This window comes from Anopheles marshallii, chromosome 2 (assembly GCF_943734725.1).
Source record: "Anopheles marshallii chromosome 2, idAnoMarsDA_429_01, whole genome shotgun sequence".
Taxonomy (NCBI): Eukaryota; Metazoa; Arthropoda; class Insecta; order Diptera; family Culicidae; genus Anopheles; species Anopheles marshallii.
In genome coordinates this window covers 34,598,331-34,625,241 of record NC_071326.1, presented here as the reverse complement: position 1 = coordinate 34,625,241, position 26,911 = coordinate 34,598,331, and the positions used below count along the sequence as shown (strand labels likewise).

Here is a 26,911-nt window from a genome sequence, read left to right as displayed (position 1 = left end):
ATATCATAATAGTTAGCATACAAAGCGATCGTGTGGTAGATGGGATGAAACGTAAATTAGCTGCTGTAAACCAGTTCTAACGAGAATCTCCAATTAGTGCAAAGGTCTCGTATGATCTTCGCTTAAGTATAAGGGAATTGTTGGATGTTTTAAATTCACCAAAGAAACATGGTAATTAAACGATGTTTATGTGTTTTTCTTAATGTTTTTTTTATCTAACTCGATCATATGCTAATTATGACTTCCCTTTTAAACCTACCACAACATAAGTGAAATTTATAGCTCGTTATGATCTCCTTTTAATGACATCCAAATTTAATATCTCGTTTAGTTACACCCAAATCACATTTAGTTACGGACAAAAACAGGCTATAAAATGATTAAAGTTTACTGGGTTTTAAACTGCAATGTTAAGTAACTAAAGTATGGCCATAAAAGTTTATCAACTTGACATTTCTCATCGTCCACTAATTGCAACTGTCTCATCACACTAGTGGTCTTCAAAAAAAAACCCCCACATACACCTCATCTAAGTACAACTCATTGCTTCGTAAAAGCTTTGCTAAAGTCTTCTTTAGGGTGTGCTTAAGATTACGCAAGCCCCCGCCGAGATATATCGCACAAGAAAGGGCCTGCAATGAATTGGCGGTGGCAGTGGGCCGGCGTAATGGTTGCTATTAGAGGCAGCAATAGTGGACGCAGGTAAGCTTTGGGCTCTTGTGCGGAGTTGCCGTAAAAGCTGATGATGTCTCTCGGCGCGAACCGCATGATGCAACGTTGGGAAGAAGGTAGCCCGATGTATGCCGAGAGTGAAGAAAACACATTGTATTGTTGACGATCATGACACAACGGCCACCCGCCTCACTACACTCCGTGTAGCGCCATCAACCCTGTTGGTCTGTGTTTATGCCGAATGACGGTTGGAATGTACCGGTCTAGTGAGGCCTTAGAAAAGGATAACTCTGCGTTTTAGTTCGATAATCGTAACGCAATTATAAACAACTAATGTAAAGAATACATACCTGTATTTCCTTAAAGGCATTGCTAAGCAAAGATGAGCTAGATATCATTTAAATGTTTTATCCTGGTTTTAGAATACAGTTTCTTTATTTTTCATAAACCATTGGAACGTATTAATGGTGTATATGGGCTAGTGCTGGAAACTTCTGAGTGGATCCACGAATTCACTCCGATTTCGATGCTGAAACCCCAGGTTCTGCTCTAAAAACAGTAAGTAATCAAATCCTAAGCCTGGAGTTGGCTGGACTTGACTATCCAGATACTACAGTTGGTGAAAGAAACAGTACGCCACAACCTCAAGTGTGGTGCCACACATAAAAAAACCCTGTAAGATAACCCAATATCTGTTGATAAGTGTGATCACATATTCTAGATCTGTTAAACAGCATTTAAACAGCTTAGATGCTGCACTGGGTGCGTTCTGTTGTAATTATAGATATTAACACAGTCACAAATAAGTTTTTCGTTTCCGTTAAGAAGATGTCTTTTTTTTTCTATACTGTTGAGAAGATAAAAATGTGAAAGACCATACGAAGTCTCGAGTCTACCTGGAAAATGATTTCTAGTAAACAAGCATGACAGTAAACATGGGCAATTCACGCACACTACCACTGTACTTCATTGCGGGATGTAAGTGTGCGTGAAGAATTTCTATTTTCTTCGTAACATATGTTGCATGAGTTGCATCTAGCCTAGTCTCTTTTGATTCTAACGGAAGCTTAGCAAACTTAATGTTAATGTTTTAAAGCATGCTTTAAAATGCGTTGATATTATACGGTTCGGAAGGACATAGCTACACTACTTCATTCTCGCACATTCTCGCCCACATGCACTCTCTTTCTCGCAGGAGAACAATCGAAGCATTGTGCAGTGCGTGTGCACACATCCTGTCAAAATGTTGTTTTATGTTTTACCTCCATTATTCAATGTCATTTGTCACTCTGGTGTCGGTCGGGCATCCATTGATTAAGCCAACTGCAGAGCGCATGTTCAAAAGAGTAAATTTGATAATGATACATAGTGTAGTGTGAGCGATTTAACGATGAGTGATAGAAAGTTATATTCAGAGCATTATGAACCGTTTGTGGAGTGGTTATGCAACTTAACTGATTTACTGGATCCATTTAGCTTGCTACTACCGCTGGAAGACGAAGTTAAAATTGAAGAGACGTAAGTTGGTGCGGGGGTAAAACGAAAGGAAGGATATCGATGATTCAATAACCGTTTCTTCAACAGCGACGAAACATTAGATGATCTGAATGATATCCTCAATTTGGAGGAGTTCGACGACATATTGTTTGATTTAATCGACGGTGACATTAACGGCCTTCCACCCGAACCGTGTCCGTTGGTAGTTTGTCCCAGGGTTGGAAATGTCTCCCATTGGCCTTCTCCGCCGGTAGTACCATCACAGTTACCATTAAAGCCAGAATCAAGCACTACGGCTAACAAGCAACCGATGCGTATTACACCGCTGAGTATTGCAGTAGCACCGCCAACTGAGTTGCCCGAATGGTTAGTGAAAGCGGAAACATTCGACGATCCAACACATCAGCTTTGCCTTATCGAAGTGCAAGATTGCAATGCAAATAATCTAGAGCTGCTGTACCTGCACGTGGATAAGACGGTAGACGGTTCCCAGAACGCAGCGAGTATGCAGGAAAACGAATCGACTGTCGATGTGGTAAGCAATCCCGAGCATGAAAACACTAATCCGAAGGTACCGCCGTGTGTTCTGCCACCCCAAAACGAGGAGCCAATAGCCATGAAGTCTAGCGAGGAGAACACGCTAAACACTGCCAAGGATGGTGGTTTTACGCTAGTAGACGAAATAATTCGAAACCATTTGCACAAATTATCCACAATTATTGTTCCGGTGCTGGAAAGCTCGGTTCCGTCGTGTTCAAACGCAGCGGTAAAATCTCGTCGAAAGCAAACGTTAATTTCATATAGAAATATTGCCGAGGAAATGGTAGTTCATCCTGAGGGAACAGTGCACACAGAGCTGCCAGTCCAGGCATCTACTGGGAATACCATAAAACAGATAGATGATGGTGGCGTGGCTGCAGAATGCTCAGCATCCTTCACCGTGGCAACCGCAAGCACGTCTAGTCCTGGAACTGACATTCAACAAAACGTTGGCACAAGCCCTGAAGAACTATGAATAGGAAACATAAAATCAACTAGAAGACCAAGGAAAGACATACATGTAAGTTGCGTTATGTATATAGATTACATAAACAAATTTTGGATTAGACATTAATCATATCCTTTTTTTTAACTTTTAGGATTTCTGCTCATCGCCCATGCCACACGCATAGCTTCACAGCAGTGGAGCTTCAACTGTTTCTTTGTCAAATGATTGTTCCATAGGTTAATTCGTAATATAGTACATAGCACTTGTTTTTATTAGTTAGCGTTACCTCTCAACCACTGTCCGATACGATGGCACATGTAATGGATAAAGCGGACATTTGGAGGGGGAAAGCAAACCATCGTGATCCCTAAGCTCAAGAGTGGCAGCTTTAGTGCACCCAGTCCCATTTGCTGTGGTGCACGCCTTCGAACACCTCCAGTCCAGTGTAGCGCGAGTTGACCTTGCGCACGAACACACGCCGATTGCCGATCGGTTGCAATGCTCGATAGTTGTCGACCATTGGCGATCCGTGGATGCCGGTGTCCAGCTGAAAGGAAAATGTAGATCCATCAATCGCTAGTAAGGCCTTCCACCAGCTAGTGCCGTGAATTGTGCAACCCCGCCTCTCAAAGGATACCCACCGTTCGAAACCGTTTCATCTGGTTGACCGAGAGCTCGAGAAGATCGGGATAGACGACCCACGTGACGGCCTCTGAGCAAGGCGGTGTCGTGAGCGAACCCTTGTACGTGTAGAACCGGGTCATATCGATCCCGTCGATGAGCGACTGGAGCGTGAACGTGTGGTTCAGCTGGATCGTATTGTCGTAGTCGACGATGTGACCAAACGACCGTACCAGTGTGTTGATACCGGGCGCATCGTGTTCGGTGACCTGGTAGAAAAAGCCCAACACCGTAAGACCATCGCTATAGCCGAGCGCTTCGGCGACGGTTTTGTACTTTTTGTTGCGATGAATGATGTGCATCTCGAGCGGATACCTGGAGCGGCGCAGCACGCGCGAGGGAAGAAAAGCATAATAAATCCATCCATGTCCATTGGGATGTCCAGTATGCAACACAACCAACTTACCTGATATCGTTGAGTACGTGCTCCGCACCGCGGTTGTTTTTGTCGCCCCAGTGAAAGTGTAAGCCTTCCAGCTCGTACTCGTTCTGCATCTTGCCGCCAAAGATGTACGGATGCTTGCCGACGGCTGGGTCCGTTTTCGGAATCGTGAGGGACACTGCATCGATTGCGCAACAACACATACAAGGACGAAGTAGCATGAAGTTATGACGGTTTTGGTTTTTCCCGTAGGCTCCAAAATACCTTACCGGAATGGCCATTGTTGTGTATAGTCATCGGTCCCGGGAGCAAATTGTTGTAACCGACGAGTTCGATCGCCGGCATGTACAGCGGAACCGCCCGGTGACTACTGATCGCGATCGGCGACTGATGGGTACCGGCGCAGCTCTGGTGTGCCTTGGACCAGCGTCTTTGGTCCGGTTTCGAGTAACCGAACCGATGCGCTTCGACGCTGGTGCTGGTGGGACCTGTGTTAAGTAGAAAACATATTGATTGTGTCACTTAGCGTCCCCTGGGGATACGTTGCACGGTTGCCACCATCTACGAAGCAATAAGAATTAAGAAGAAGCAGTAATGTGGTGAAAAAAATTGCAAACTAGCATTGCCCACTTGCAATGTTCGTTTCGTTTAATCTTCCACACGTAATTTAAGTATTATACTGTTGCTTTATTGCCTGTTTTCGAATTAGATTGTAGATTGGAATATTAAATTTGTAAATATTCCGAAGCAGACGTTACAGTGCACAATAATGTGCAGATGTAATTAGTAGCAATAAAAAATAGACACACTTAACGGAGCGAAAAGTGCATACTGCTGTTTCTGCAACTGATAGTGCATCGCGTTCTCGTACATTGCAGGTGCAAACAATTCACCCCACTATACTTCACAACGACGATGCAAGATGCGCCGAGGGTAACCGATCATAAAGCAAGCCCACGTGCTCTGCCTGCTTGAAGTCAGATAAACTAGACACATGGGGTGAATACCGTGATCTTTACGCAATTAATGTTGCCCCGTAAGTGTGCCGAGAGGTTTGTTATTTCCAGCCAGTCTGGTGGTCTGTATCTGGTACATCTGCAGTAAGAGTAGCAGTAGTGTGTATACAAACTTTGCATTAAACACACTCCAAACAATTGCGGGCGTATCTTAATCCTTTTCGGCATTAGATCGAGTGTTTAGCTTAACGGGCTAATACTTTCACGCAATCTCCGACCTTATGACTGTTATCTTTGTATTGTATTCTAGAGTGCACCCTAATCAAGCGTCCTTTTCGATGTTTAGCAATGTTGAATCACAGCTTACCACCGATCAGCAATAGCACCAAGACCAACGCGGAAACTGAAACACTCGTGTCTAACAGCGGCATGGCGCTTCTTTGATAGCTGGCAACAAGATCCACTTGAACACAAGACAGGAACCTGATTTCGAATCACTTCACTGCAAGCTCCGGTATCACTTCGAATGTGCTTTTGCTGGCACGGGCACTTTGTGCTGTAAGGATCGTTGCAACGTCCAGTTCGCACTTTGTCTGGAACAGAACTGCCACGGTTGGTACGCTGCAGGAACGGGTTGTCCCTCGAATGAATCGGGGATCGCGCAAAACGATCAGTTCGCCGCACTTTAACCGATGCAACACGTGGCCTTCTGCTGCTGCGCTACTATTCTGGAGGGGAATGATGTATCGGTTGTGTTTGCCTTGTTTGCCACCTACGGAAGCTACCGAAAATCCCACTTGCAAGTCTTGTCACTCGCGCCACGGTGATGCCAGTGAGAGGATGTGTGAACGCTGCACGCGCTCTCCGGTGTCTGTCTCGACCGATTCCCGACCGCTAACTGGTACCATCGGTGCGACACTGATAGTGTTTTATAGAATCGTGCCTAGACCGCTGCGCAAGAACAGAACGGGCGCCGGGTGTGTGTGTGGGCTACGCCTCACGCATCACACTTTGTGCCGGGGTACGCGTTGGTTCGCTTAATCGTTTCGCCGTTTGTACTTCTTCGGTATGGACATTAAATTGTGTCCACCGGGCTATTAGAATGCGTCAGCGCAAATCGTCCAAATCTCGACTACGCGCTGATGCTTAATTCGAGATCGAAGATGGTGTGCCAGCACCACCATTCCGGACGTATGAGCGGATTTGGGCGAATTTTTTTTTTTGGTCATTAATTGCTGGAAACGTGAGGCGCCTGCAAGCAAGCGCTAGCGCGGGCACACGTTACACCGCGACAAACCTTCGACAAACGGGAGGGACATTCGATGGGCAAATTTTAATTACCTACCGAGTTGGTTCGAATGGATTCCTAACCAACCCTACGGTGGGATGGAATGGAAACGCTGACGACGTACATAAATCAAGTGCCTTATCTTTCGTTTAGATATTTCTTTGTAAGGAGTCACCTTCCCCGATGCTTGGGTGCCTGCCTGTTGGATGGCGATGTGCTAGCATTCCAAATTCGGCTGCTATCCGCGAAGCCTTACCGATGCTAATTCGCGGGTTTGAACGATACCTGATGCTAATGTAACGTTGCCATCTGTGATCGATCGGACAGGGCAGAACGGGACTGAATATTAATTGTGTAAATGGTGTATATCAGTGATAAGAAATTTACCGATCTTTACCGTTCGATTTAGTCGTAGCGGTAATTTATTCTGTTCAAAGTGCTGTTTTATTAAACATTGCTAGATGGGCCAGATAAAGAAACTAGAAAAAACCATTATCGCGGCTCAAATGTCGCTGGACACGCTTGTTGTGCTCTCGTCGAAAGCTTACGGTCATTTACGTTATTGCAGATAAGACTATCTGCAAAATTTAATTCAATACAAAGTGTGACATTGCAACAGAGATGGAACCGATCTCTCTTTTACCAAAGACACAGATACAGTATACAATCGTACACTTGTATTTTGTGATGATCTTAAAGGGTCAAGAATTTTCGGTCAATGTAGGTTTAAGCGTTCTTGGTTGCTATGATCGTCCAAGCAACCTGTGCGAGCAATTTGGTTTAAATGAGACAGAGAAGCTCCGCTGTACCTACCCAAGTGGTAGTGGTAATTAGCTATAATTCACCAAGTTTTCCAAGGTTACCCGGGGAGACAAACTTGATATCAGCTGTCGATGGGTGTAAATTACGCGATCATTGGAAAAGCAATCGCTACGGAAGTTGACAAGGTAAGCATTTTGTCGATTGCGGTTTTTTTTGTTCCTCTTATCGATATTATGCAGCACGTTGTAAATTCCCGGATCTATACGACGCGTGTTGGGACAGGCTACTGGAGCGCCAGTTCCACATCATAGGTTAAGCCCCGCCGAGCATTAGACGAGAAATAATTACACACGAGTACATGGGCTCTCCTTGTTGTCAAGGCCAGGCCCGTTCACTCCGATGAAAATGTGTGCTGTGGATGAATTTCCCACACTGAAAGGGATATTCCCCATCCGGCGATGACTTCAAGTCACCAACCTCTCTTTTCCAACCTCGCACACCCCCTGCCTGAGGTGGTGCTGGCGAAGCTGGTGTAAAATAGTTCGATCATTACTTTGCGTTGTAATTTTTGTTTTACTCCCCGGTTGTTCCGTGTGATGTATGGATTGCGGTGCCCACTAACATATTTTATCGATTCTATCGACGCGATTTATGTGCGCACCGTACGCCCGTTAATGGGCAAATGTTGGGGCGAGCGTAATTTGAATAGACGGATAGATTCGACCGCTCCGCGTGAACAACTCGAAATCATTGCTTGTGTTATTATTTGTCTTTTTTCCTTTGTAGGGCTACGCGTATTACTAGCTCACGGATTGCACCCGGTACAATTGGGCAGAGATCGTTCATTATTATGCTGATTGACGCTGGAATGGGCCGCCGAGGCGCCAATTGAGATGTGCTTTCGTTGAAATATGCTGACATAAAAATCACAACTTTACTACCGCACGTGTGCGGAATATGGTGGAGTGAAGCTACGGTTCGGGTCACCGCACCGGCCCTTGCATCCATCCCAGCACTGGCGTAGATTTAATTAGTTACAAGCTGGCATATTTGTGCGCATCATCATACGAAGCCATTAAGGTGGAGCCTCCCGTGGGGATTTGCGTCTGCACGCTGTACTAGTTGTGTAAGCTACTTAGCGCAAGACAATTTGGTTGGGTGCGTAAAGTATTGCTCTGGCGCAGCGATACATTTTTCCGGCACTCCCCGCTTTACCGGATCACTCGAAATGGAACCGGGATGGAGTGCAGGCGAAGAATGGGTTTCTTGCACACCCGTACAGAACTCCACCGGGGGCCACACGGACCGTGTGCGTCGGTTGTGATCGAGATTCAGGTGAAAGATTTAAATAGTTTATACCCATTTCTCGCACCGTGCTGTTTTACTCGCGCGAACGGAAGAACGATTACCGATATAGGCTAATAGAGTTCGATTCTGGCGCCCGCGTCTAGAAAACGAGCTGATGCAATTAGACGGCCAAATGTTTTTTTTCTCCAACCACTTAATGCCTGCTTCGTGCGTGGGTAAATTGGTGTACGAGCGGGTTTTTATCATCTCCGAAGGGGTGTTTGAAACCAGAACAGGACTGCTACTAATCGTTACTATCGGGCAACACGATCACGGTCGAACGGTCGGCCGGTTTTCCGATTAGCACCGAACACCATCTAATGCTCCTGTTTTCCATCCATTCATCAGTTCTGCGACCCATTTCACGCACCACATCCCTACCCCGGAAGCAGGGGCCTGCGTTTTGATGCCGGTGCAAAGATTGTTCGCGCAGGTAACGGCGGGAATCTGCTAAAAAGGCTGTTATGTTTGCAAAAGCATTACTGCAATATTAACGGTTCACGGATAAGAATAAGCGCTACGTCAGCACCGCGAATAGGTCACGTGTATTTGAACATCGGTGGAAGGTGGACTACGAACTGTGAAGTAAATATTTAATGTTGTTGTATTTCGTTTTGGACGAAAATGGCTTCATTCATTTGGGCCTATAATTTTTGGATGAATGAATTTTATTTTTTAAATGTAAAATAACGCTATAAACTGATCACTGCTCTAACCCGCATTTTTATTCCAAAAGATCAGTACATTCTCGAAATCTCGCGCGCTAACAACGACAGCAAGACACGGGTTAGAGCCCAGCCAGAACGGAACATGTTAATGATTTGGCACTTCCTCATTTGCACCTCATCATTTGCGATCGTGTCGATTCGAGCGTAAGAATAAGGCATAGTAATCGTCCCATCCGATCCGTGTTCCACAAACACTCACGGCGGAGCGAAGAAGAATGGCGCGAAACTGAACCGTTTCTCTGCGGTGCTTTGGAACACGTGCGTGCCGAACGTGTAAACTGCTTTGCTTGGGTGAACTTGCTTTCATTGGGCACCTGGTTGGTGGACCTGATTCGATGACTTTTGGCACACACAAACAGCAGTGGATAGAAAGATTGACGCCACCACGCGTGTAGTGTCATGGGATCGGGAACAGGAGCAAAACAACATGTGTCTTTTTTCCGGTCGGTCGTGATGAAATTGTTAATGGTTCCGCAGACAGTAACTGTTGTTTTTGATTCCTATATTTGACGAGCACTTACTGTCACAACTTTTACAATCGAAGTTTTATATCAAAAAAAGAGCATTAAAAGCAACAACTTCTAACCTCTCGTCTACTATGGACCCCACGCGCCACCCGGTGTGGCTATCGTATGTGCCGCTTTTCGTTCAACGTTCAATCGCGGCAGGCTGTGAAAAGTGTCAGATTTCGCAAAAATAATGAAAACGCACCTCACACTCAGCGGTGAAGCATATTCGAGAGGGGAAAGTTTGCCACGGTTGATAGTTTTGCTCGCTGTCCGTCGGCAAAAGGCTCCGATGCGGTTCACCGATTTCTGACCGTGTTGTTGGTCAACTCTCTTATCTTAAGCGGTCACGCCTGCTTACTGCTGCAGTGATTAGGAGAGCCGTACGGCGAATCTGTTGGAAATTCCGTCACTCGCAACCGAAATGGACCCCCCACCCCCCCGTATCCCATCTGAACGCCCTCTAACGGTAGAGAGTGGTGCACTGTTTGAACTTTCCTACCGCAGACCGCTGGTCTCATCATTATTATTATTGTTAGCAGCGTATGCCACACATGACTGCACGTGTGTGTGTGTGTGTGTGTGTGTGTCCATGCCCTTCACGTGCCGCGTCGGGGTCGGGGTTAAGTAAGGGCGCGAGTGAAAGTTGGCTAATTGCATACTTCACGCAACCAGATGCGGGTATCTGCCGGTCGCCCATCCCCAACGACGGTAATGGCACGGATAGCAAATCCATTGTCTTCATCGTGACCGTGGCCCTTTACTTCCCGGGCCTTCGGTAATTCACCTGTTGTTGGGATGCACCGCGGCGAGTGAAGTGAACGGCGTTCGCCGTTCCGATGCGACGATGGCAATGAACTGCAACGGACAGATTTGCGACAAGTTGCTGAGGGCTTTCGGTATGTACGGAACCGGTGAAAAATTAGCGGATCAACCGGCCAAACCCGGCACGGTTGATTTAGTGACACAGATTTCGAAACCATTTCTCTTTTGTCGATGCTGGCGGATGGTTGAAATGTGCGATACAATCCGTTTCTTCGTTAGTATGGCTAAGATTCCAATTATTTATATTACGTGCAATTAAATTCCCAGTTGGAAAGATTTTCTTTGGTGTAGTAAAATAAAACCCTTTAAAATGTCAAATTAAAGTAGCTATCGATCTACGAATGGAAGTTGCTGATGGGCAATTCGTAAAGTAGGCCATGTCATTAAAATGCATTGCCTTGGCATTGGACCTCAATCATTGTATTATTGTACTAATTGTGCGATAACTTTTTTGTCGAATCTCTGAAACAGGAGCAAATGTTTGGGTTTTGTTCTAAAAAAAAATTCTACGTGCGTTTATCTACTTAAAACTCCTTGAGTTTTCGCCAAACATGTCTAAGCACTCAACAATTGTAGCTACAAGGGACATTAGTGACTTAAAGAACCAGTCTTGCGACTACGATTTAAACACTTCGATAGGATGCGCAGGCCTCGTTAGTTCATGATGTAATCACCGTTGATTACAGGTATGATCAACTGTATCGGAAAGTAATATACTCCTCCATAGGAATGCCTGCTGCCATTATAGCACTAATGGGACATTGATCCCCAGAATGGCTCAGAACGTCGGAAAGAGTAGCTGAGACCGGTCTTAATGCAGCTTTCAGTGCAAGTACACACGTCCTCTAGTGTAGCTCACATTAGCATGGTGTTAGTGCTCATAGTACGAACTTTATACTACGACAAATCGTTAGAGTTTTGTATCAACTCATCCACGATCATTCTCTGTGATTAGTGCTCAGTTTGTCTCTGTCTGAATAATGTCTTCAGAGGTTCACAAAGAAGGGCTACGTCATGTCGAAATACGTGCTGCCATTCTGTTGCACGAATTCTTCATCTCCGCTGGTATTCGTTGATCATTAGATGTTGTGGAGTTGCGACTCATAGCAGTTCTCCTTTAAAGTAACTGAAAAGAAAGTTGACGAGTCGCGCATAACCAATTAAGCTGGTGAACTTTTCATGCATATTTATTGGAACCCTTGGGACGTTTTGGACCTTAGCTTAAATTACCGACAAAGTTCATCAAATCACCAATCGTTCTCATACCTTAAAACTTGGGAAAGTGAGCGTAATGCAAATCTTGGTCAACCAATAATTTAACCAATTTCTGGCCACTCAGCTTCCGGCGTGGCTCTCAGCATCGCGTGACTAAATAAATACCAAACAATAGAGCCCAAAACCCCAAATCCGATCCACCCTTGAGCTCCATGGTAAATGGCGCTAAAATATGGCTCACGTGCTTTTCATGCCTTACCAGATACGCAACGGTCGTCGATCGGTGCGCGTTTATTGGAGGCTGCCCGTGGAATCCATCGCAAATGATCGTGCCTCCCCACTATTGGCTTTAAATCACCAGACATCACGACAACGTCACACACACACACAACCACATAAACACGCAAACTCCCCCGTGAAAACGTTTAACGAGCCACTTCGCTCACGAAAATGCCGGGTGACACTGTATCTTCAAAGTCAAGCGGAAGGTTATAGACACCGCAACCTTAACGAGCGCCCCTCGGTTTGTTGGTACGGGTCGGGTGTTTTACCTAAAACCGGAATAGAACGAATGAACGCTTACGAGTAGCAGTGCCGGATCCACACCGGACACAGTACCGTGGCTACCGTGGCTGGAACATCCCCCTGACTCATGACGAGCGACGCGTCAAATCAGCCACCATTTCGAACTGGTTTTGATTGGTGGCGGGAACCACGAAGGTGGCGCAGATGGGGCAGGGAAGGAAATTTCTCTATTACGCCATCGGTAGAGCCGGTTATTACGGAAGATCCTAGGCGTAATAAAAATCGTTCGACCCGACCGGTGGCCAACCAGTTGGTGGTGGTGATTGATTACAGTGCGTATGATGGGATGCTGATAGTAGCAGCGCATGCTATCGGCGGTCCGTCTTCCAGAGCTCGATCGATCGCGCAGGAAACTTCGAAAGGAAAGCGATTGAATATTGCTTAAGTGCGTGCGTTTAGTTGCAGGACAAGTTTTCCACACCCTGTCAATAAACTGTGAAATTATGCATTCCCCGAGCAGGAGTTTGCTAAGATGGGCTCAAGAGATCGTACGGAAGCGAGATATTCTCGGCGTAATTTGCTCCATCTTCTGTTCGATCAGATGAAAACTCATCTGAACTCATCGAGTGTTAGGAGAAACCGACACATTGCATTGTATTTGTTGTTGCTTATGGAGAGCCCATTGAATGGTCGGCCCAGTGCATGTACGAGTGTAAAGTTAGGCTTTTCGGGATCCTCCCTTAATTTACCGATCGTGAGGAAAGATTTCCTCAAACTGTTGATCATATTTGTTTTTTGTATAATCATAGAAAAAATAAAATGCACAAGCATCTTATAGGAAGGGAAAGTGTTTTTTTTTGCTTCGAATCGAACTATTCGTCTTGTCAAGGAAAAAAGCATATCTCCTCTCAAACCGTATTCGAGTCGTGTTTGTGATATTTTGGGGTTTGTGTGCTTGAATTCATCGTGCGCCACAACTTACGCACCACACACACCGTTGTGACTGGCTAGTTTCGAGTTGCTCCGTGAAAGAGGAACTTGTGTTCGAGTGATGTTTGTATGTAAAAGAAATTTTCGCACCAATAAGTATTTGCACATCAATTACACTATGTATGTTTAGCTACTCGTGTAGATACAGTGATTGTGTCGACGGCGTATAGTCCCGGTTAGAGTGAGGCGGTTAAAATTAAATAACGGTTCGAAGTATGGATTCGAGTAAAATGCAACAGTGATTACAGGCTATGCATCACTTTGCGAATAATGTGTACAGTTAACGGCTACTATCGGTAGGAATATGTAGGTCGATCATTGGCCAGGAGGCTGGGATGAAAAGATATGCTATTTATTAGTGATTTTGAAGCTTAATGCTTACTTCGTTCTATTGTTGAAGATCTACAAAATCGGTAGTCTTCAGGTATAACGATCTTCCTGAGCAAGATTTCTTGCTTGGAGAACATCGGGCTTAGATTGGGTCCAAAATAATAAAATACATCCTATAGAGATGTTTCTTCTTATTCTTTGGCTGCCTTTGCTTAGCTAAGTTCTTACCTTATCTTCCACCTGCATAGTGTCTAACAAGGCTGCACTACTTATCCGATGGAAGAAACTACTCATAGCTTGGGTAGTAAAATTCTGCGTATGAGAAAGCATTGCTCTCTAGTCGAGATTTGAACCCAACTCGGGCATATCGTTTAGTCGTTCATTATCGTTATGGGCTATTTATCACATCCATTCCAGGGTCATTAAATCTTAATCCGATCAATAAGCTTCGTTAGCAATACAACCTAGCTGTCCAAAATCAACAACAAATTACAAACAGATGATCGTTTTGTTGAATGAACCTATATCCCTCACAGCGATCATTGCACCGGTAACCTTCTACGGTTAACTGTTTTCCCAATCCAAATTGGAAAGCTCCCCCATTTAGGGTGGAAATAAATCTTCTCCGGATGCGTCGATCGCTACACCTAAAGGCCGCCAGATTTGCTAGGCAAGCGACTACTTATGCGCGTGCGAACGTTTCCTTTCGATTCACCTTGATACACGGATTGGATCCCGGCGTGCACATGTTGAACCACTTTTACAACCGGTGGCGGCAACCTTCGGTATCGCCCAGTAAGCGTGCCACCACACCCATCCCGCGTTCGGTTGGGAAGGAAACGTTTGCGATTTAGGCGTTGCGCAATCTTTCGATGGTGTTTTCTGTTGCCGTTTTCGTTGCAGTTTTTTTTGTGCACTGTTGAGCGTGTGTGTGTGTGTGCAGTTTGCTGTTGCATTGAGTTTGCCGGTGGGACACATAAGGCTACATTCGACTGCACAACGGTACAACCTGTTACCGTTCGATCGTACGGAACGAAAAGAAGTGTTGTGAGGGTTGTGCTGTTTGTAAGGGAGTTTGTTTCTGTTCTTTTATCGAGCTAGGTACGTTCCCGATCGAACGGACTAGGGCAAAGAAATCGAAACTGTCTGTGTGCCCCCGTTATATATGGAGCAGCACTTTCGAACATCGAGCATTGTTAGAAAGTAAAAACAGCCACTAATTTATGTAGATTAAATAACTGCCAGGATGGTTTGTTCGCTTTATTGCATTATTTATTACTAGTTTGCGTGGAGCGGTGAGACGCGACCTACCGGAAGATGTTATTCGTTCGTAAGATGTAGATTGCACCCTTCTATTTTTGTGTCCGAAACTATTCGCACGTGTTTTTATGGGATGGTTTGTGTTACGTTTAGGATCGACGTAACTTCATAACATTTCTACAGGTTGTAAAGATTGCAAAACAAAGCACTAACCCAGCCGTATATCTTCGGTGCTGTGGTTTGTTCCCAATGAAAGAAACCTCTTGCGGACGCTTTATTTATGTCCAAGTGGTCTGTTAAGAGGTATGTGGAATTCTCACCTCCTTCTGCGTGTCTGGTGTCAAAATTTTGAAGCCAATTTCTCTATTGTTTCGTTATCTGCACAAAGACAAAAACCACACCGCCCACAATAAGTGTGAAAGTGTAATTTGTCCCACGGTGGAGGGGACACGGTAGCGTTTGTTATTTTGCCACAAATTGTCGTCCACCGTGACAGCATGTGCATAAACTCTCTTTTAACTTGGAATGCACGGTGAAATGGTACGGAAATTGCGAGTTACGAAACCACACGACCACCGTGCATGCATTAACGCTTGCTGATAATATATCAGCAAAAGAAGTGGGGAAAATAGAAAACGAAAAATTATAATAATTAAAGCAAGTGTTTCGTCAGCTTGTTTTTAATTTGTTTGCCTAATTTTTGGAGAAAAGAAGAAGTTTCTCCTATACTTCAAGTCATGAAAACATTTTCAATATTGTGACACTTTATCGTTGAGTTTCTGTAACAAAGAACTGGGTAGAAACGAGTATTAGGTTTGTTATGTGGTACTGTAATTCATAATGATTTATGTCCCATCTGCATTAAAATTTTTGGCAGGACCGAACCACCCATTATGTTCTGATTATCCGATTATGATAATATGGATAAAGTGATGATAATGACGAGGTGCATTTTTATCTATTTCTTACACTCGTGGGGAAACACGATGTATTAAGCATTTAAAGCTCAGGGTGAAAATGTGGGAGTTGGCCAACTTGATCTGACCTAGAATTATCTCGACGGTGGCTAAGGAAATCGAAGTCTCGACCATGAGAACAATGGATTTTCGACCCCTCTGCATGGCTGGGACGTTAAGTATCTTTTAGTTCAATAATACTATTCACCAAGGAAATAGAAATAGACTGTTATATTGTGCTAGAAACTGTCGACAAAATTGAAATAGAAATTGAAAGAGACGCTCTCAAAATACTATCATTGTACACATAGTGTTGAATTGATTTATTCATTTATTATAATTCATATCAATTTTAATTATCATATCAATTTAAAATCAATCATAAATTATGAGCGGCCGCTGGGGGTCCCGATCTTTAAGGTGCCCGTAGATTCCTGGTTTTATTTTTTATCTCCATATAGTTGACTTATAACGCATTCAATAACTGTATCAGCAGTCTAAACATTGTTTGGAATTACGTTTTATTCTATGACAAATGTATGCTTTTTTATGTCTGATTGTTGTAATTTCCTTGCAGTAAAAGTTCACGGAGTCATCATGTGCCATGCAGGAATATTACAATCTGTGTATTGTGTACAGTATAACACTTTATAACAGCCCAAATATTGTTGATTCCAAACCGAAATCATCATCAATATATGACATTGTAACTCATTAATTTATATAATATGAATGTTTATATTTAATTCCACACACATAAAGGGATTAAGGCATGAAAATCAAAGAAAAACCCAATTCCTAATTCAATTCATTCTGTTTGTCTTCACAGGAAGTGATTCACCACTGAAAATGCAGTCCATTAGGATTGCAGCGTTTGTGCCCCTTTTGCTGCTTCTGCTGCTGACAGTACTGGCCGACGGGTGGCCATATCCACGACCCTTACCACAGAACCTAAGACGACTGCCAAGGCGGAACGATTTTGTTGCTTACAATTTGCATCGCATCATACGACCGCGCGATGTTAACGATCTGGATGTTGATCAGGCGCGGAAGGCCATGCACGATGTACACGAAACGATCGCTGAAGTACAACGGCTGCTGGCTCTCGATCCTTCTCTTCCTAGGCTGACCAGGTAAGCTGGATGGATGGTGATCGGTTGTGCATTGTCCTTCGATCTGCTATCGTACTTCATACGCTACATTAACTCTATCCATTTCCTTTTGTTTTTAGAGGAGAAATCGAGGAACTGTTCGAAAATGTAACGCGGGAAGAGTTTTCCAAATCGCTACGCGCTGGAGATCACCATCGGGCGCAGCATATGCGAGCGCTCATGCTCGTTCTGCCGTACCACGCGAATAACATGTCGCCGGAAAATATGCAAAAGATATACACCCGTCCACCAGTGACCCGAATTGTTGGGGCTGGTACCAACACGAAACCGATCGTTTTCGAAACGCTACCAATAACGCCGGCACGGTTTGTCGCCAGCACTACTACTACTACTACTACAACCACCTCCACTGTTGCACCGACAACATCTGGCCCGCGCACAACGACTGCTGCCATCCCGGTAACAACAATCCGTTTTACAACGCCGCGTCCAACTACTTTCCATCCAACGCTACCGGAACGAATGCGCGATGCTACTCAACGTAAGGAAAATTTAAACGACCTTCTTGCGTCGATCGGATTATCGCAAAGCTCGGAGGAACTTTCCACCCCTCCAACGTTCCGCCCATTACCAGCCGCTATGACGACAATAGCACCATCTCCTTCGTCTTCGTCAGCACCGGAAGATCCTGTTAGCAATGCGATCAATGTGGATGATCCGAAAGTGGCACAAGAGCTAAAGGATCTATTGCGTTCGTTCGGTTTGCTGAAGGACGTGGACAGTGCTGTCAGTGCGAATAGTCCACTGCCACACGCAGAACGACTGGTCGACATACAGCCGGCAGCACTGGTACTGCACGAACCGCTTAAGGTGGAAGAATCGACTCCAACGATCGAAGAACCGAAGAAGCTAACGGTCGAAAATACTGGTGGGCTTACGCAAGCGAACGTTAAACCGGATGACTATGTTGCCTTTAAACCTCTACCGATCGGAACATCTGCTGATGATGAGGACGCAAAACCGATAGACGAAGAGCTGGACGCTTTACTAAAATCCTTCGGTTTGCGTGGGCCTGGTCCACGCAACAAGAAATCGATGCACCCGGAAGTGACTCAAAAACCACCGATGGTGATGAAATCAGTTCCGTCTATCGATGCAGACCTAGTAGCACCACAGCTAATGTCCGTGCTGGGAACGCTAGGCATACAGATGAAGCCTGGTCAACATCAGGCTTCACTCTCCACGGGAGCGACTCCGGTAGTTCGGAGAAGGGAAAAAACACCGCGTAAGCTAGAACCACCGGTTGATCAAACGCCATCGGCAGCACATTTACGCGTCAGTAATGAGGATTACCGGAAGTTGGAACAGCTGTGGCAGACGGTGAAGCAACTCGAGAAACTGAACACATCTCTCACGGACGATTCGCTCGATGTACTCAATCCGAAACATTACAATTTAAGTCCATCGCTACTGGCACAGGGGCCAGATCCGCTACTCGATGGCATTGGTGATCGCGAAAGACTGAACGAGATCAAGAAGCGTCAGGAGCCGGCCACATCTACCACTACGACTACCTCGTCGGTTCTGAATGATGATGGTGTGGCAACGGAGAGTGACAGTCCGTTCCGTTTCAGTTTACAGCTTAACACTAGCGGAAGTGGTACAACGAGTGATGATACCGAGCAGGATGATTCGACAGCTACGACTACGACCAGTGACATCACACCTGACACGACGACAAACTCCCCCAGTACCACTGCCTCTCCAACTACCACAACGACGGAGAGTGCCCGCAATGCTGCATTGGAAGACTCGTTTCCCTCATCGGATTTAGCCGGAGATCCTGTAAATGAGGAACCGTTACCACCACCACGTCGTAACGGATTTTACTTTTTGTACGATTGGAACTCTTTCCTGGAGGTGGGCGAGGAACCGAACAAGGTCATCATCCGTTACAACCCACAGGCGGGCGATCCGAGCCGCTTCCTACCGGTCACTGTACCGTAGAGAAGAAACTTAAAGTTTGGGTCAGACAAATAAGGCCAGGCTGTAAAAAAGAAGTTAAAACAATTGTGGATAAGCTTATACATTCCATGGGTTTTAAGGAGGGACCGATTAGTGTACATAGTTAAGCTTCCTTTGCTCTGTAGCGCGTAACGAGTAGATCTAAATTATCCCTTATTTATTATCCTTCCTCTCTCTCGGAGGAGTAGAAGGGGTTGCTCTTTTGAAGTGGGGTGCTGCAGGAAGGAAGGAAAGCTGGGAAGCTTCAGGTACTTATAAATGTAAGCAATGTTAGCAAGATTTCGCTGTGCACAGTGGGTATGATAGAATTAGGTTTAGGGATACGGGATTCGAAATAGATTAGAATTACATATCCTCGCAATCGCGACGGATGCAGAGCATGATTTTAACGTCATCATACGATAATACGTTTTGTATAGATTCGCACAACAAGGTTTGAATTATGGGAACCAACGAAACTAACGAAGCTCATGAAAATAAAGCATAAAGTATCAGAAGAATCGTTTTGCTAAGAACAATTCGTTGTGAAAGAAAAGTAAGGATTTTGCCAAAGACTGCTGATGGAATTTATTTTGTACGAATTTGGATGCTTTTTAATAAGCAACATCGAAGGAATATATCTCCGGTTAAGTAAAACTAAACCAGGTGAATCGGATTTTTGTTTTGAATATTTTTACCTGCAAAAAAGTGTTTCCATTTAATCGTGAATGTTAAAATTTGAAAGCACATTTTACCGATCCGTTTTATAACCGATTGCGATTCTTAGAACGATATAGATTATACATTATTATATCAGGAATAGGATGCGATATGAAAAAAATTAAAACGTTTCGTAAACACTGTATGAGACGTGATACCAAACATTTTTTTTATACGCACTTTGGAAAGATCTCATAAATGTTGATCTAGTTTCAAGAGAATTTAATTAATTATTTATGAGTTTTCGATTCCAACACCCTAGAATGATTTTTGTAGTGTCCTAGTAGTCTTCTGTAACACTACTGGTATTCCCCTCTATACTTGGACTCTCAGTTGTTTTATAGCAGGAAACAATCCAAATGATTTGAATCATATAACTAAACTTGTAACTCAAGTGTTAAGTATGTAATGGCTATAATCGCTGTAAGTGTAACAGCTTCTCTAATCCAGAGAGCACACGAAATCAATTGCGGTTGTTTGACCACAGTTTGATGTACCACTGGTGGTTTCAGTCTTGCTACTTGGGAACCGTTAAAAATGTTGGCTGGGTTTTACAGGGGTACTCGATTCAATTTATGCTTGCATTTGGTCAAAATTTTGTTCCATGCATTTTCCCACTGTTCGGAGCTTAGGCAGTGCTCTAGCAACTGATGCTCTGTTGTAATATAACAGATTTACACTGCAGCAAGTATGAGTGCACCTTTTCGAAAGTGTGATATTATTAAATGGGTTCAACCAAATAAATAATTTGCTGAGTGATTTAGAATTCAATATTGTAATGCAATCTTTATACTGAACAAAAAAAAAGGGTTACTGCACATGCGCATAACGCAAGTGTTTATAAAGCACGTGGTACACGTGATTGGTGTGTCCACAACGCGCCAAAATATCAAGTGTTTTTGTTGTAAACGAGAACTTTTTACATGGTGTTGCAACCGGCTCGAGGTCTAGGCCTCTGGTAAAGGAGTTCTTAAATAATGCAAACGTAATAGACTTTTCCTTTATTCAATGTGATTACGACCATCCCGTTGATTGGATAATGTTCATATTTGGGTTTGATGTCGATCTTTGATGATCGCAGAAAACTCAGAGGGGCGTTGTATACTGTATCCTATCCTGTATCGAGTTTTAGTAAAATTTGTTTTGGATTTTCTTTCTTATCTTCTGTTCTGTTTAGTCCGGTTCTAATGTGGGTCCATTACCAAAATTTACATCAATCAATTTATGACACTTTAATAGCAGGAAATGGTGACTTGCAATTGCCTTAGACAACCAAAATTACGATCAATTCCAAAAAGATCCCACAATAAAGACAATATATTTAATATCAATTACTTTCAAAAGAAACCACATAAGTTCATTTTATTAAATAAATATCGTATATTTGCTCGTATTTTTTACATAAATAAAAAGGGTTCAAAACACATTGCTAAAATTTTGCCACCTGAAACAATTAAAACCAGTTCGATCGATCTAATGCAACACAAACATTCAATTCACAAACATACGCGTAAATATACATCTGCAACGGTCGGTTGCGTTCGTTAAGCTACATTTGCCTAGCGGGTATTTAAAACTAACTCAAAAGAAAACAAAACCCCACGGATCCACAGTCTCATCGGCTCTACGCATCGGGGGTGTTTCATGTTGGAATAACTTCAAACTATTTTTTACAATCATCGAGTTCCGTAGAACTGTGTCGGTTATAGTAGGACAAAAGTATTCCCTTCTCGTACTCGTCGATTGTTTTTTTTTCGTTCTTTTTGGCAGCATGGATCAGATTTGCTTAAGCTACTAACACTTGGGCGTTTGTATGAAACAACGAACGGTAAACCTAACTAAAAGCAATTTGTTACAAGACCTTCCTCCTTCAGTGCATAAAATTAACTAACGACTCGCTTGCTAAATGCTGCCACCGGCGATACGCAACGCAACGGCCAGCTCCGCTAGCAAAAGCCAGGATTGGTATGCTCGATAATGCACCGTTTGCAGTACTTCTTTACCGCCCGGTACCCTTCGATCGAGATTTGACAATCTTGTATGTTGAGCTGCTGCAACCCCCGGCAGTAGTACGCAATGCACTGTATCCCCCGATCCGTGATCATATCGCAGTTCCGCAGGCTTAGCTTCTTCAGGTTCGGACAGCTTTCGGCGAGAGCCCGCAGCCCGGCATCGCTCACATCACACTTGCCAATGTCGAGCGCTCGTAACCGTGGGCAGGAGCGGGCGAGCACATTGATCGAGTCGTCGCTGACCGCTTCGCAACCGCGTGCATTCAGATAGCGCAGCTTGTAGCACCTTCGGGCGATCACCTTCAACCCCGCGTCCGACACCTGGTCGCATTTGGCAACGGAAAGGTAGCGCAGGGTAGCACCGAGTTTCCCCAGCTCGTACAGCCCAAAGTCCGTCACGCTGGTACAGTCCGAGACGCTGAGTTCGCGCAGCGCTATACAGAAGTTTGGAATAAACTTAAGCCCGGCATCTGGAAGGAGTCGTAGAAGTGGAGCATTTTAGTACAACAAACGACTAGTGATCGGTCGTTTAGTGTGGGGGTATCTGCTAACCTGTCACTTGTATGCACCGTCGAAGATATAGGTAGACCAGCAACGGACAGTTACGGGCGATGACTTTGATACCAGCGTCACAGATCGATGCACAATCGGTTAGGTCCAAATATTGGAGCAACAGTCGTCGCGGTGGTTCCAGGCCTGGATTGATGGTAATGCACGTAATTTGGGCACAACCTACAAACACAATCACATTAGCAAGTTATCACTCACAAACATTTCTGTAACCAATAACCCTTAGTACCCTTACCCGTTATGTCTAGATGCTGCAGGTTTGTACACTTGGTTACCAGATCCGACAGTGCCTGGTTCGTGATGGTAACGCTGTTCTGGATCTGCAGGTGCGTGATCTCCGGGCAGCGTCGGGACAGCAGTTGCAACCCACGGTCCGTCAGCCGGCAACCGTCGGCCAGCAGCACCCGCTCCACCCCGGGACAGGCACCGTTACGCGTCTGACCGCAAAGCCTTCGTAGGATGGTTTTGATGGCACGGTCGCCACTGTTTTCTTCGCCTGTGGGAAGCAAAAGATCGCCCGTGATTTACTGACCGGCCGTGTGAAGCTAACAGCCACCAAGCTTACCTTTTATCTTGATGATCTTCCACAGGGCCGGATTCCAGATGACCGATTCAAACCGTCGGCAAACCCGAGCAATATTGCACAGTTCGCTACTGTCTAGCCATTCGAAAATGCGCACCATCAGCTCGTCCGGTACGCGGTCGAACAGGGGACCGGACCGGTACAGGCTGGTGCCGTGTCCATTGCCGAGGCTGGTCAGAATGGTTGTAGCGTCGGGTCGGGCACTGATACCGTTGCCACCGGTTCCACCAACCACGGGCGTGTTCGTTTGTGCCGGACTTCCGTGACTGGAGGAGGTTGAGTTGGTGCCACCGCCAGAACCGTGGTTACCGGCCGTTGTCCATGAGGCCGGTATCGATGACTGCTGCTGTCCCGAGGGCGATGGTGAGACGAGCGTGTGGTAGCCTTGGTCGAGATTTGGCGAGAATCGTCCGTATCGCGAAAGCCCATCGTTGTAGTGTTGCGATTTGGTGAGTGGAATTCTGCCAAAAAAACAAAGAATTGTTGTTTAAGAAACTTTTTAGTTGGGAATACAAAGATTGCCAAACATTTCCTTACCTCCCATCGATGAAATCTCCCGACCCAACGGTCTTTAAGTGTGTCCCCCGTGGACTGTGGAAGGCCGGCGAGCCACGTATCCGATCGAGCAGGTAGCGATCGGAACCGCTCGTCTCCGGACTGGACGCACGCCGCAGCAGATGGGGCGAACTGGAATCGAGACAGTCCACCTGCGACTGTGCCTGGGACGAGGTTTGCGACGCGGAGTTGTGCGCGTTGTGGGCCGCGACCGAACCCACCGCCCCACCGTTCACGTTGCGTCGGCAGAAGTTGTAGATCGCATCGATGTTTTCGTTTTCGAGGTAGTACCGTTCGGTGTTGTTGCTGCTGCTAGACTGATTCCGTGTCAGGCTGGACGGTGTGGCGTTGGCATTGCGCCGAATGGCACCTTGAATGTAGAGCGCGTCCATCTTCTCCTCGAGAAAGTACCGGTCCGCTTCGGACAGCCCGCCCAGCACTCCCGGCGGGGGCGGCTCGTCTGGATGGTGGTAGCCGCCCTGGGTGCCACGCAACACCGGCGAGAGTCGCTGGTGGTGCTGCTGGTAGGTGTTGGTTAGCAGTGCATCGATTGGAGTGTACGTCCGTGGCCGCACCGGCCGATAGTCCCGTCGGTGCCCGTGGTGCCCGTTGACTGTGGGCGGTGGATGCGGTGGCAGCGGCAGTGCTGGATGCAGAAAGGAACCGTTTTGATCGAGCGAGGAGGAAGAACTGCGGGAAAGTAGTGAACCGTTGCTAACACCACCACCACCGCCATCCGGTACGACACCGTCCGGCGGTTGTTCGCCCTTGCATCCCGTCGACATTAGGCCACCGGTATCCGGCGGGTAAAGGTCGGAATCGAGCGTCAGTATGGGTGAGCTGCGAGACATCTGGTAGGCCTGTGGGTCTAGTGGGCTGGAGCTGAGCGGATGATGATACTGACGGGTGTCCATCGAGGGCGTGTTGCGTCCCAGCGAAGCCAACGGACATTCGACCGGTGCCACTCGTCGCTGTTGGTGCGTCATGTTGGCGGCTCGCAGTTGCTTCAGACTACCGGCAACTCCTGGTGTTTATTCGTTCGAACCGGTTCTAGTGAAGGGTGGCCCAGAATAGTAGCATCCGATCGCGGGACATTTATCTGTGGAACAACAGGAAAGAAGCCAAAAATAGCATTAATGTCAATTTGGTTATTCTGCAACACAAGTCCAAGTTTGCTAGTTCGGACTTTTACAATAGCAGAGTTCATAAAGATCAGTTTAGTAAATCTCTCCATTTTCATTAATCGTAACTCATTAAAGTAAGATGTGCGTTATTAAACAATCTCCTCATTATGCTCTTCGGCATAATCCCGAAGCACTGCGCATTTTTTTGCGGTGATTCGGATGTGTGATCACTTATGATCGCACCCCAAACGCACGATTTACGGTCGGCACTTAGGCAAACAACGCTAATTAAATTCAAATTATCTTCCAGCGTTAACCTTCGCAAACCATCATCACCATCTAGTGTACTGGAGGAGACTAGCGCCTGCACTGCACTGAATCTTGATCAAGATCTTCCCCCGATTCCGCATCAATCTACGCATTCGTGTGGAAGAGTTGCTGGCCCTAGTATTACCACGCTGTTTCCTTGCAGTGGCCACGATGATGGTGCTGGTCGAAAATTAAAACATTCCTGTATGCAATTTTTGCCACAACCACCGGCCTGAAGCGCAACTGCCTAGAGCTCGTTTCACCGGAAAACCCCGAAGACAAATGGGTTGAAAATGAGTGAGCATAAAACTGAAATTACGTTTAATTTTTATATAACTCTTCGTACCATCGCGCATCAAATGGTCCGACACTAACGAGGACGAAATTACGTCCCGGCCTTAACTGGCCCCGGCGTTAACCGTTTCGTTACGACTGTACGGGGCGACTGGGGCGATAAGTTCGCGAATTAATGGAGTATGCAATCAGCGATCCAAGATCTGCACTGTCTCTACTGCCGTGTGTAACCACCGATGTACCAGTGTGTAAGGTGTCCAATTGCTCCATTGGTGGTGGTTTTTCGGCCGACAAATGTAAGTTTTTGAAGTTTTGTGTGAAGAAATCCCTTCAAATAGCTCCATGCTTTTGACATTTCTTTGTAGGTTCTAGTCTGAGATTGGCCACGAGCTGAGAACTCTCTCACGAACGTAAATCATCATGTCACACAGCCAAGCTCCGTTCGAGCGAGGAAGCCACTGCACTGCATGCCCCTGCACCGGCACCCGCCCTGGGGGGCTCGTTTGTCAGGCGGAAATATACGGTGCCCGGCCTTCGCATGGTAGGGCCGGTGCCCGGGTGATCTTTGATATTTATCCGTTCGGTACGCGAAACCGTTTACGATGTGTCGCCGCCGTCCATCATCGAACGATCGATCAAGCGGTTGATGGTCCGAAAACAAGTGGTGCCCACCCGGTCCCGGTGTCTAAGCGTGGCGGCCTCGCCAACAGTTGGTGGATCTGATTTCGATAAGTTGCAACGTTTCCCAGCGACCCACAATAACTTGGAGCGGCAGCAGGTACAATCTTGGACCGTATCTGCCTCCAGGCGGATATGCTACACACCGCGCTGCACCGCGGACGATGATGAACGGATGCAACGGAACGTTGACACACGGAACGAGTTGATCCGTAAGCTATTATTTTGCCATTCCCAGGCACAGCTGCAAGGTGCAAGATGGGCAAGCAAATGTGTTTTTTTTTTACTTCTTCTGCAAACCCAATCTATCGATCTATCTATCGATCGAACAACGGTCGTTCAGGTGAACGGGCGCTCGTTCACCTGTCCAGGTGTAGGGGTGGGCGATTGGCACAAAAGGAGCATGATGCAAGAATTGAAAATTGTTCCGGTGCATACAAGTGGCCTGATTTGTGGGTGCAAAGATCTGTACCGATTGCTTTGTGCGCTTAATTGAATTTTGCGTGTGAATTGTAGTGATTGAAAAATAAGGTTTACTAATGATTCAACCGTTGGCAGTTAGTTCTGTTTTGGCGATGTAAATAGCGTTTTGTATGTAGGAAAATAAAATGTAGGAAAAAATTCATGTACCACCGAATGTATCCATTAGATTAATTTTCGAATTGAGATTAACTGACCCTGATCGCGGTGTAAGGACCGTTCCAAAATCCCATCTGGACAAATTCCTCGTACGCAGGACTGACTATCCAGCTCCGACTAAATAAAGTCATAGAAAGCCAGAAATAGTAGGTCTTAGACCTCATGATGTAGTGCCGATGAAGAAGATCACGGTGTAAACTGACGAATAAGATAAATTCCGTTTAAGAAAATTCCTAATGTTATTTTAAAACGATTCTTTGTCATTTTTTCTTCGAACCTCAAGAACCGTTCACAATATGTTGTTGAAGAATGTTTTGTTTTGCATAGATTAAAATATGTAAAAAAAAACAATTATATTTGTATGCAATTGAAGCATATGAGAAGGCATCCATCTGCTTCGGGC

At 45.5% G+C, this 26,911-nt stretch overlaps 4 protein-coding genes across 4 annotated transcripts; 2 read left to right on the top strand and 2 right to left on the bottom strand.

Annotated features, from left to right (window-relative positions):
• The first annotated feature begins 667 nt into the window (after positions 1-667).
• On the top strand, positions 668-3,184 carry LOC128717893 (uncharacterized). The gene is made up of 3 exons (XM_053811569.1): positions 668-702; positions 2,149-2,190; positions 2,257-3,184. Exons 1-3 carry the CDS (start codon positions 668-670, stop codon positions 3,182-3,184), a joined length of 1,005 nt encoding a protein of 334 aa, XP_053667544.1.
• Positions 3,185-3,545: 361 nt separating this feature from the next.
• On the bottom strand, positions 3,546-5,607 carry LOC128719681 (carbonic anhydrase 7). Its single transcript, XM_053813309.1, has 5 exons — positions 5,544-5,607; positions 4,490-4,708; positions 4,245-4,398; positions 3,799-4,153; positions 3,546-3,704 (listed from the first exon to the last, which is right to left on the bottom strand). The coding sequence occupies exons 1-5, from the start codon at positions 5,605-5,607 to the stop codon at positions 3,546-3,548; spliced, it is 951 nt and encodes a 316-aa protein (XP_053669284.1).
• An 11,150-nt stretch (positions 5,608-16,757) lies between these two features.
• On the top strand, positions 16,758-19,027 carry LOC128708263 (mucin-5AC). Its single transcript, XM_053803223.1, has 2 exons — positions 16,758-17,041; positions 17,140-19,027. The coding sequence occupies exons 1-2, from the start codon at positions 16,758-16,760 to the stop codon at positions 19,025-19,027; spliced, it is 2,172 nt and encodes a 723-aa protein (XP_053659198.1).
• Positions 19,028-21,690: 2,663 nt separating this feature from the next.
• LOC128707788 (F-box/LRR-repeat protein 7) lies at positions 21,691-24,450 on the bottom strand. Its single transcript, XM_053802744.1, has 5 exons — positions 23,447-24,450; positions 22,892-23,370; positions 22,562-22,822; positions 22,309-22,488; positions 21,691-22,226 (listed from the first exon to the last, which is right to left on the bottom strand). The coding sequence occupies exons 1-5, from the start codon at positions 24,448-24,450 to the stop codon at positions 21,691-21,693; spliced, it is 2,460 nt and encodes an 819-aa protein (XP_053658719.1).
• Positions 24,451-26,911: the final 2,461 nt, after the last annotated feature.